This window comes from Panthera uncia (assembly GCF_023721935.1).
Source record: "Panthera uncia isolate 11264 chromosome B3 unlocalized genomic scaffold, Puncia_PCG_1.0 HiC_scaffold_1, whole genome shotgun sequence".
Classification (NCBI taxonomy): Eukaryota; Metazoa; Chordata; class Mammalia; order Carnivora; family Felidae; genus Panthera; species Panthera uncia.
Genome location: NW_026057582.1, coordinates 74,326,654 through 74,338,251, shown reverse-complemented (window position 1 = coordinate 74,338,251; position 11,598 = coordinate 74,326,654). Strand labels below are relative to the sequence as shown.

Below are 11,598 nucleotides of genomic sequence, written 5' to 3'. Positions count from 1 at the left end.
TTCCCAGGGGACATGGGGTAGAGTGACTTAAGGCACTCAGCGCGTAGCCCCACCGATGAGCTTCCCTCCGCCCTATGGGAAAGGGTGGCCCCGCCGAGCATTTATAAGACTCCCATACCTAAAGACATTTCTCAGTTATGGTGACTTCCCACAACACACAGCAACATGCAAATATCGAGGGGTGTACCGCCCCTGTCCTTTGTAGACGTCTTCTCTCCAGGACGCACGCGCGCTGTATTCCCGCCTTGTGACTAGGCGGGCGATTCCTGGGAGAGGGTTGATGACGTCCAAGTTCTGGCTTCATGGCGGCCCGGCGGCGGGGGACTCGCAGCGGTAGGGCACGAGGTTCGGAGCACATTGCAGGGGGCTAATGCTGGAGGGGCCGGGAGTCTGAAGGGAACGGTGCCCTCTGCCCTAGCCCCTCCCCTTCCGTCGCCCTTTGACCCGCCCTTAGCTATCAAGCTAGTTTAGGTGTAAAACTTTTAAAATTTCGGTTCTCAGACCTTTTTGGATTACAGAATTATGAGAAGGGCTTGCTTGTAGACATCTAATAACTAACAGTGCCAGCACTATTTTAAACACCTAATGTCCAATTAAAAAAAATTGTGAGGTGCATCATTATGTATCACTAAGAAAGGAAAAATGCTTCCAACTAAAACGTGATTCATTGCTTATATGTCATCCACTGTAGGATGCATACCAGTTTCAGAGATAGTAAAATTCAGGTTTTAGAACTGATGAGCCATCATACTCTCTGTGTATTATGTTTTTAAGTGCGTAAGTCCATCCTACAAATTATATACTATTTTTGTTATCCTCTGGATTTTACAGTGGGGGCAACTAAAGTACAAAGAGATGAAATAACTTCTACAGGGTTTCACAGCCAGAAGAGACAGGGCTAGGCTCTAAGCTAGAGACAAACTCCAGAGCACTCTACTAACCATAATCTCATACCACCTTAGTTTGAGGATAGGTGTTGAGAAAGTTTGGGGGCACGAATAAATAGAGATAAGCAGGCTATGAGACTCTTGCCTTAGGCTATGAGCTCACAAGAGCCCGTGGGGCTCCATTTTAATTTAATTTAATTTAATTTAATTTAAGTTTAGTTTAGTTTATTATTTGGCTAGAATAGCAGTTTAGGAAGTGATTTCTACACTATTATCAAGAATAGTGGTTTGCAGGTATTATTTCTTTGTAAATTTACAAAACCATCTTGAGCCATTTCTTTAAAAAGATGATGTTTTTTCAAACTAGGGTCGTGTTCATTGGGTACTCATTCTTTCTTTTGGTTCTTTGCCCATTCTTTGTGCCCATAGCTTCTGTAGCATTAAACAAAGCTGGAAGAGTTAATAATAGCAACGTAGCTACAGAAGACTGGCCTCCTGCAAAGAAAACTCGAAGATGCGAAAGGCAGGGGGTAAAGAAGGAGCCTGTGACTGAAGGAAAGACCAATAATGACAGGACAGAAGATAAGCAAGGTCAGCTTCAAGTGGTAGGCCAGGGAGGCTAGCAAGAGTGTCTATGGGAGGCTGCGGGTGAGGGATGTCTTGTTCTTTCAACTCTTCTTCCTTTCTCAAAGATATAATTAATATTCTATCCTTTGGGTGTAGTACTCATCTACTTTCTCGGAATCTTCAGTTTCATGTAGTTTAAACAGCTTGAGAACTGGGCAGATCAGGGTTGCTTGGGAAGGGCAAAGTTAATTATGACATGATAGCTATTTTCGATCCTCATATAAGTAGCTGTAGTGTGTATCTGTCTTTCCTCAGAGTCTGTGAAGACTTTGCTGTTAAAGGGAAAAGCTCCTGTGGACCCGGAGTGCACAGCCAAAGTGGGGAAGGTGAGAGACTCCTCTGCGCATTGGTTTCTCAGAAAGCAGTTTTTCATTTGTTACTTGGATTCTTGTCCAGAACACTGCTAGGATTCATTTTAGGAGTCCTTTCCCAAATACTGCTTGTGATTAATTTTCTCTAAGGCTAAGAGATGGAAGTGGTGGAGTTTGGGGATAATAATCAGGGTATTTCTAAATTCTGGGGTTGTCATCAGCTTCCCACACCTCATTCTCTTTCTCAGTTAGAAAATTATACCATTATCAAGGAAGAACCATCTCTGTTCTAGTGAGAAACTGCCCTGGTATGGCATGAGTTACTGAAAAATGTGAAAAGGATGTGAAGAATATAGAAAAAAGGCTTCCTCTGGAGGTTTTAACTGTCAGAATCATTTGTTTTTCTGTAATTACAAAAAAAGCAGCGTGTTTTCATTATAGGAATAACAGGTTATGGGGAGAAGAACATACTTTGGCATTTCTTTCCTTGGAAGATGGCTGTTGGCAGTGCTGGAGAATGACACCTTGAGGCAGAAGAAAATTTAGTGTCACTTAGGATCTCATTAGGGCTGAGACTATACTGATGTCAATTTTTTCCTTCTCTCTCTAGGCCCATGTGTACTGTGAAGGGAAGGATGTCTATGATGTCATGCTAAATCAGGTAAAGGGAGGAACCATTCTATTTATGGCAATTCTTCTTGATAATTACTGATGACAGTGTCCCAATGCCCAGATCTTTCATTCTGAAGTCCATTATATTAGCCTTTTCCTTATAGCAATAACTGGTACCTGTGACCAAGGAAGAGTCATCGGTTTATTGGCTTCCATTTGTAAACCTCTCTCTTATGTTCATATTTCTCTCATCATAGACTAATCTTCAGTTCAACAACAACAAGTACTATTTGATTCAGCTCTTAGAAGATGATGCCCAGAGGCACTTCAGTGTTTGGATGAGATGGGGCCGGGGTAATGACTTTTATTATGGATCTTCTGATTGGTCATTCAGAAACCCTGAAGCGGCTTAGTGAGTAACCAAACGATCCCCTGGGTTTCAATTGGTAGAATGGAGGCTCTGTAACCTGGGAGGGGCTTGCAAATGGAATAGCAAGCATCCTCATTGGAAAAACCTAGGGCAGCCTATTGAGGCTGGGAGTGTCCTGCAGTTGGTCTGCTAATGCTGCTCAGGGACTGTGGCAGTTAGCAGGTAACTAGTATCAACAGAATCAGCTTCCTGGATCCATTCACCTTTCCTTCTCCCCTTCCTGCCCATTTGTCACATGATAAGCAGGGAGACCTTAGAGAGCTGGCTTGTTTCGAGAGACAACTCTTCTTGGATTGGCAGGAAACCATCTTATGTGTGGCACTTACTTTGCAGTGGGGAAAATGGGGCAGCACAGCTTGGTGGCTTGTTCAGGGGACCTCAACAAAGCCAAGGAAATCTTTCAGAAGAAGTGAGTACCAAAAAAATACTATTCTTCTTGGATGTGTCTTCTTTAAGAATTTTATAGGAAGTGTGATTTGGCCTCACTGTTAATGTATTTCCACTGTGACATTCTGTGACTGAAACACCAAACTGCCTCTTTAGTTAGTGATTATATCACCTAATGTTGAAATTGACTAAAAATAGAAGAATCTAATATAATTAGCACATGACCAACAATTAAGGAAACTTGGGAAACCCAAGTGGGTAGGATGAGAATATTGCAGCTAGAGTTTTAAAAATTCTTTCACTATGATGTGGATGCAGAGCTTTCTGGAGTCTCTGAGAATCTTTCAGAGACAGGGAGCAGATAGGGATCTTTTGTCTAAAATCTCAATGGCTTATGTGGTATTTTGGGGCCTTTAAGAAGCTCAAGGACCCTTTTTTCCCATTTTTTTGTTCCCTTTGTCTCCAGAGCTTTTCTTTCTATTCAGGATCCTAATTTAGAGTCCAGATTTGTGGGAACTTGGGTATAAAAGAGTTCTAAGAAGTTTGGGGGTTGGGGGGAGACATAGTTTGGAGATGTTCTAAGGAAACAATTATAAGCCCATTCCTAGTAGACCCTTATTTGTAAGATATTCTCACCATCATGGATTCTACAGATTCCTTGACAAAACAAAAAACAATTGGGAGGATCGTAAGAAGTTTAAGAAGGTGCCTGGAAAATATGATATGCTAGAAATGGACTATGCCACCAATGCACAGGTAAACCGACTACACATTTGGGGAGAAAACTGCTTCCTTTTAACCAAGGTGAAGTCTAACAGAATGGCTTAGATCAGGTCCTAGACTAGAACAGACCAGGGTGTCTTGAGTCTTGCTGTTCACCACCTAACTGAAGATAACAGTTACCTCAGGGATAACTTTCACAGATCTTTGTAATCGTAAAGGGACTATAGAATGAAGATAGAAAATGCTGTCTAGTCTCTACTGTCTAGTATGGTTCTTATAAAATCTTAGGTCCTGAAGTTTAATGTATGGATCCAGAGAGGAGTAATATATAGTCACAGTGATGAAACTGCATTTAAAGTTGTCTTCACTTTTGGGGCGCCTGGGTGGCTCAGTCGGTTAAGCGGCCGACTTCGGCTCAGGTCATGATCTCGCGGTCCGTGAGTTCGAGCCCCGCGTCAGGCTCTGTGCTGACAGCTCGGAGCCTGGAGCCTGTTTCAGATTCTGTGTCTCCCTCTCTCTGACCCTCCCCCACTCATGCTCTGTCTCTCTCTGTCTCAAAAATAAATAAACATTAAAAAAAAAATTTTTTTTTAAAATAAAGTTGTCTTCACTTTTGGTTATATACTACCAGTATATACCATACCAATAAAGAAAATAATAATTTTGACAAATTGAGTTGCAACCAGGATGCTGAAAACCGTTACATACAGTATCTGAAAAATGTAAAAGTCTTAGTCATTTTAAGATGAGAAGATCTGAGACATAGTAGCTGTCTTTACATACTTACCAGCATATTAGGAGAGCCTTTTAGACTTATTCTGAGTGTTTAACTATGGGAGGCAGATGTAGGAGTCACACTGAGTACTCTAACTACATTAATAATGGAATGAACCTGTGGTCTAGCAAAGGCTGATTGATGTTCACCTGCCAGGAATATTGTAGAGCCATCCCTTGTAGGGACCTCAAAATAGATACTTTCATATTTTTCTTTTCTTTTTTTTTGGCTGTAGAATGAAGAGAAAACAAAAAAGGAATCTCTTAAATCCCCCTTGAAACCAGAATCGCAGCTAGATCTCCGTGTACAGGAGCTGATAGAGTTGATCTGTAATGTCCAGGCCATGGAAGAGATGATGGTAGAAATGAAATATGATACCAAGAAAGCCCCTCTCGGTAGGACTTCAGATTCTATCCTACATTCCCTCTCTATATTTCCTAGTTCCTTTCATGGAATATTTAGTCACCTTCATGATTTAAAGCTTGCTGATAGTATGAATGAAGAACAGGAGATCTGGGGTAAGAGGTAGTATGAGGGGAGAGAAGCTGTTTTGAAAGTTGAGCGATGAGAGTCTTTGTTGGGTAGGCATGTGAATACAGTTTACAGGGTAAGACTCCACGTGTGGGATCTGATGCTCTTTGGCTGGGCCTACAGGGAAGCTGACAGCGGCACAAATCAAGGCAGGCTACCAGTCTCTTAAGAAGATTGAGGATTGTATTCGGGCTGGCCAGCATGGACGAGCTCTCCTGGAAGCATGCAATGAATTCTACACAAGGATCCCACATGACTTTGGGTAAAGCCTGTGCTGTTACTTCTCTTTGGTCTTCTACCTAACCATATACCCTATATCACTCAGCAGCAACTATAATTTTTTTAATCTTTCATTTCTAATGAAATGATCATCTTGGATAAACACAGAGCCAAAATAATTTAGAGATAGCCTATTTAGTCGGCTTACAAGTTTGGAATGCAAACTCCTGACCTGATTACAACCATATTTTCTGACCAAATGGAAGTTACCCAAGAGAATATGGGTCTAGCTATCTAACCAACAAGTAAAATACCTTCAGACATATAACTCCCTAATTCAAATGATTGTAGGTATAATACATTTTATCTTTGTTGTTGCCATATTCTGGTGTTGATTCTGTTTTTATTCCTTTTATTGCTTTATAGAGCTCTGTGACCTAAAAATAACCCTAAGTGGTCAACAGGTCTACTTCTGCTTCTAGACAGGACTATATCCAAATTATTCTTTATGGATATTGATATAAAGATTCATCTATTATTTAAAAAAATACGGGAAATAACAAGTGTTGGAAAAGATGTGGAGAAAAGGGAACTCTCATACACTGTTGGTAGAATTGTAAATTAGCACAGCCACTATGGAAAACAGTATGGAGATTCCTCAAAATACTAAAAATAGAACTACTATATGGACCAGCTATTCCACCTCTGGATATTTATCTGAAGAGTATGAAAACATCAATTTGAAAAGATATGTGCATCCCTGTGTTCATTGCAGCATTATTTACAATAGCCAAGATATGGAAACAACCTAAGTATCTATTGACAGATGAATGGATAACAATGTGGTATATTTATACAATGGAATACTACTCAGCCATAAAAAACAATGAAATCTTGCCATTTGCCACAACATGAATGGATGGATCTTGAGACTGTTATGCTAAGCAAAATAAGTCTACAGAGAAAGACAAATACCATATGATTTCACTTATGTGGAATCTAAAAAAAACAAAACAAAAACTAATTCACAGATACAGAGAACCAGACAGAGGAAGGTGGTTGGGGGTGGGCGAAATGGGTGAAGGAGGTCAACAGTATGGTGAGGGATGGTAACTGGACTTGGGATCACTTTGTAGTGTATACAGATATCAAGGTTATGTACATAACCTCTCTTCATATATTTATATATTTGGAACCTCTCTTTATATATATACAGATTCTCCCTCGCGTGGAAAACCCCAGTTTTTTATACTTATTTTCTAAAGGACCTATCTTTAGTCTGTTACTTTCAGTCACGTGCCTTCGGTCACACATCAGAGAACTGATTATGAATTATCTCTCTGTTCTTAGACTCCGTACCCCTCCATTAATCCGGACAGAAAAAGAGCTGTCAGACAAAGTACAACTACTAGAGGTGAGACATGTGTAGATTGGGAAGCATTAACTCTGTTCCCAAGTTCCTACACATTGATCCTGCGTCTCATCTTGCCAGGCTTTGGGAGACATTGAAATTGCCATTAAGCTTGTGAAGATGGAGCTGCAAAGCCCAGAACACCCATTGGACCAGCACTATAGGAAACTACATTGTGCCTTGCACCCTCTAGACCATGAAAGTTATGAGTTCAAAGTAAGAAAGATGATCATGTATTTTCCTGCCTTTAAGACCCATCCCCCTAACCCCACTGTTCTCTGAGTGCTTCTGGTTAAGAGCAAACTTTTACATAGAGCAGAGTTTTTGTGTACCAGGAACTGGGGAAAGTACAGCTCTCTCACTGCCTTGTGAGACCATTAGGGAGCAGGAAGTCTGCCAGTTTTTGCCAGAAGCCCCAAGGTTCTTCAGCTCAGTCTGGTCTCTTGTACAGTCCGTATCAGCCATTTCTTTCATTTTTTTTCACAGGTGATTTCCCAGTACCTACAGTCTACTCATGCTCCCACACACAGGGACTATACCATGACCTTGCTGGATGTTTTTGAAGTAGAGAAGGAGGGTGAAAAAGAAGCCTTCAGAGAGGACCTTCATAACAGGTCTGAGTTTAGCTTTGGGTTTGGGAAAACATTCCCTTGCCTGAAGTGTGGTTATGGGACTTCTGGAAAATGGCAGAAAATGGCTTTTTTGTGCTTATGGCCTATCCCTGCTGGAGAGCAATAGAGGGCAATAATAATAATGGCTTTTCCCTAGGATGCTGTTGTGGCATGGTTCCAGACTTACTAACTGGGTGGGAATCCTGAGCCATGGGCTTCGAATTGCCCCACCTGAGGCTCCCATCACAGGTTACATGGTGAGTAGAAATTGAATCCTGGAAGGAAGCTCAGGGTAAAGGATAACAATAATTTTCGCAGTCCTTTTTTTTCTCTTGTATTTCTAGATTAGGATTCTTCCCAAGAATTAAAACAGCTCACTAAAAACCCTAACATTTCTTACCTTTTCCCTCTTCCTTTAAATTCCTAAAGATATCCCATCTACCCCCTCAGAAAGAGAGACTCACCAATACATCTGCCTTCTCTGGAACAGAACTGCAAGGAGAAACGGAGAAGGGTCTATATAGTGTTTAAGATAATGGCAACATAGGGTCACTGGTATAGGCCTCCTTTCTAACACAGTGGGTTAAGCAGCTGACCTTCATGGCTGTTGATATATTTCAGTTTGGGAAAGGAATCTACTTTGCCGACATGTCTTCTAAGAGTGCCAATTACTGCTTTGCTTCTCGTGTGAAGGATACTGGACTGCTGCTTTTATCAGAGGTGAGATGAACATATTTATGATCTCTAGTTTGTTATGAGTTCCTATTTTTCCAAAGAGAACAGTTTGACTCTGGAACCAGGAGGTATACCTGGGAGAACCTGAGAGGGGACCAAGGGCAATTTTCATTCTGTTCCTCTGCAGGAGTAGGGGAAGAAAGTACTGATGGGATTTTCTGTTTGGCCTTAGAGCCATCCACTTCTCAGTAGGATGTGGGTGTTAAAAGATCTTTTGCTTTGCAGGTAGCTCTAGGTCAGTGTAATGAGCTACTAGAGGCCAATCCTGAGGCAGAAAGATTACTTCAGGGCAAACATAGCACCAAGGGACTGGGCAAGATGGCTCCCAGTCCTGCCTCCTTCATCACTCTGTAAGTATTCAGTCTAGAGGGCCAGAAGACTCCTTTTGGTCAGATAAGACTCTCTACTTTCTGTGTTCCAACTTTTGACACTGACGCCGATGTTGACACACTTTCTTCCACTTGGCAGGAATGGGAGTACAGTACCCTTAGGACCAGCAAGTGACACAGGAATTCTGAATCCAGAGGGTTATACCCTCAATTACAATGAATTCATTGTCTATAGCCCCAACCAGGTCCGCATGCGATACCTTCTAAAGGTACGGTTTAATTTCCTGCAGCTGTGGTGAATGTCAATAGTAAATAACCCGGATAAGATGTGATCTTCAAACAAGAAAATGTGTAGTGTTGTACTTTTGACTTTTCTGATATTTTATGTAATAAAAATAGCACAAATCTACCATTGGCTTCTTTGGGCTCAACTTCTCCAAATACCTATTTCTTCTCACATTCGTACTTCTTCATTTTCAGGACAGAAAGTACCCATTGCTCTATGTATCCCACAGCTAGCTACAAATTACTCAGGATCCTGTTTCTTCACAGAAGAATAGCTTCTGTGCATTGACGATGCTAATGGATAGTGATGTTTTTCCCCCACTTAATTCAATTTTTATGCAAACTGAAGTTTGTTGGGTATTCTTACAAGAAGGGTAGAGACAACAGAGGCCGAATTGTTCCCTTGTTCCCATCCAAATCTTCTAACTTGACTTTTTCCCCCATTTACCAACAGCAGACCAGGTCTCCCACCACTTATCTTAGGATTCAGCAGATGTCCAAAAATCTGGAAGCACTTAGAGGACTTGTCACTAAGCCTAAATACATCTCAGGGAGGAAAGGAGAGAATAGAATGAATTTTGACATACCCTGTTCCATTTAAGAAGTACCAAAGTCCAGGTCAGATCCAAAGACTTCCTGATTATTTGTAAACACATGCAACACAGACACACACACACACACACACAAACACAGACAAAACCATACTTCACTAGATAAAAGTGAAGGTTATTTAAATGAAAACAGTAGCCTGTAACTTTTTAGAGATCAGATTACCAGTCAAAACTTAAAATGTACATACCCTTTGACCTAAAAACCACAGATCTGCATGTTTGTATAGATGATGTCAGTGTAGCGTTGTTATATGTCAAAAAAGATCCCTAGTTAAATATATTCACTCATTGAAATACTGTGCTGCTATTAAAACTAGACTACACACTTCCCCAAAAAGTAAAAGAGAGTATTTCCCAACTCATTCTATGAGGTAACATGAAACCAAAACCAGATAAAGTTATCACCAGGAAAGAAAACTATAGATCAACTTCCCTTAAGAGTATAGATGTGCAATAAAATGCTACCGAGCCTAAACCAGTAACAAAAAGGATGATACACCATGATGAAGTGAGATTTATCAAAGAAATGCAAAGTTGGTTCAACATATGCAAATCTATCAGGGTAGGACAAAAGTCACATGACAATCTCATGAGATACAGAAAAGGCATTTGGCAAAATCCAACACCCTTTCATGATAAACATTCAGCAAAGACTGGAAAGGAATTTAAAAAAAAATTTTTTTTTAATGTTTATTTTTGAGAGAGAGGTTGAGACAGACCATGAGTGGGGGAGGGGCAGAGAGAGAGGGAGACACAGAATCTGAAGCAGGCTCCAGGCTGATCTGACAGCACAGAGCCCAACGTGTGGCTCGAATTCATGAACTGCAAGATCATGACCTGAGCCAGTTGGACACTTAACCAACTAAGCCACCCAGGCGCCCCCTCAAAAAAAAATTTTTTTAAGTGATCAAAATTAACATCACCAGTAAGAAGTCATGTTGATAACATGTGCTTCAGATATGATATAACAAGAAGGACATATCATATCTTTTATTCTTCCCTTAAATCCACAATCTTAGTTCACTCATGAAAAAACATGAGACAAAACCAAACTGAAAGACATTCTACAAAACACTGAACCAGTATTCTTCAAAAGTGTCAAGGTTATAGAAAGACTGAAAAACTCACAATTGGCGGAGACTAAGGAGACAGGATGAGTAAATGCAATGTATTCTGGACTATAGAAAATGGGAAATCTAAATGTGGCTATGGAAGTTGTTAGTGTTAGAAGAAGCTTGGTGAAAAGTATATAGGAATACTCTTCTGGAAATCTTAAATGATTTTAAAAAAAAAGGATTAAGAGCCATTTTACTGGAAAAACACCAATGCCAATAGGTTCTTTAGGGGTATAACTGTGTATCTGGTTCCTGGTTCTCCCCAGTACGAGATAGGATGATACCTCTCTCCCTTTTGACAGTGGGTAGGGCTATGTGACTTGCTTTGCTCACATTTACAAAATATGAGTGGAAGTGATGTGTTTTATTTCTAGACTGAAGACTTAGAGCCCACAGATTTTGTTTGGTTGGTTTTTGCCACATTTCATTTTTCCTGCCTTTGCAGTCACTGAAAATGTTAAGCGTGAGCAAAGTAGAGCAGAATCGCTCATGAATCCTTGCTGTGGCATGAGAAGAAATAAATCTTTGTTATTTTAAGCTGTTGAGATTCTGGAGTTGTTACCATAGCATAACCTCACTATCCTAACTGACAGAAAACACATCCATTTTCCTGGACGGAAAGATAAGGTATTTGAAAGAATATCAGCTCCACATATATAAGTTTTTTGAAAACTGAAGAATTTAGCCCAGATTTCATCTGACCAATTAAATAAATACCAGTAATGAAGACATTTTTGAGGAAGAGTAACAAGGTAATACTTGCACTATTGGGTCAGTAAAGAACAGTCAAGCTAGACTTACTGAACACTTAGCACATCAAATGTTTCACCCACCACGACTCATCTAATTCTTACAATATCCCCAAGAAGTAGGTCCCATTATTGTTCCTGTTTAATAGACAGGGAAAGGGAGGCATGGAGATTTGAACTCAGGCAGGCTTTTTCCAAGTTCATGCTTTTAGCCACTTGGGTACTGGGTTTCTCTTAAATAGTGTTTCTC

At 40.5% G+C, this 11,598-nt stretch overlaps 1 protein-coding gene across 2 annotated transcripts; it reads left to right on the top strand.

The window, feature by feature from the left end:
- Window positions 1–204: 204 nt before the first annotated feature.
- PARP2 (poly(ADP-ribose) polymerase 2) lies at window positions 205–8,997 on the top strand. Of its 2 annotated transcripts, none has more exons than XM_049613208.1 (16): window positions 205–333; window positions 1,317–1,478; window positions 1,770–1,840; window positions 2,436–2,486; window positions 2,695–2,791; window positions 3,201–3,276; window positions 3,908–4,010; window positions 4,988–5,147; window positions 5,407–5,545; window positions 6,853–6,916; window positions 6,995–7,129; window positions 7,400–7,527; window positions 7,682–7,781; window positions 8,146–8,244; window positions 8,485–8,609; window positions 8,728–8,997. In XM_049613208.1, exons 1-16 carry the CDS (start codon window positions 303–305, stop codon window positions 8,885–8,887), a joined length of 1,701 nt encoding a protein of 566 aa, XP_049469165.1. In that variant the 5' UTR covers window positions 205–302; the 3' UTR covers window positions 8,888–8,997. The 2 variants fall into 2 exon arrangements, with proteins under 2 accessions (XP_049469165.1, XP_049469164.1); XM_049613207.1 differs by having other exon boundaries at window positions 205–345.
- The last annotated feature ends 2,601 nt before the right edge of the window (window positions 8,998–11,598 follow it).

Excerpts from the sequence above, each read along its gene's own strand:
- PARP2 (XM_049613207.1), top strand. The coding sequence starts at position 303 with ATGGCGGCCCGGCGGCGGGGGACTCGCAGCGGTAGGGCACGAG. Across the intron at positions 2,487-2,694 it reads ATGATGTCATGCTAAATCAG|ACTAATCTTCAGTTCAACAA; the intron begins GTAAAGGGAGGA and ends CTCTCATCATAG. Across the intron at positions 8,245-8,484 it reads GACTGCTGCTTTTATCAGAG|GTAGCTCTAGGTCAGTGTAA; the intron begins GTGAGATGAACA and ends TTTGCTTTGCAG.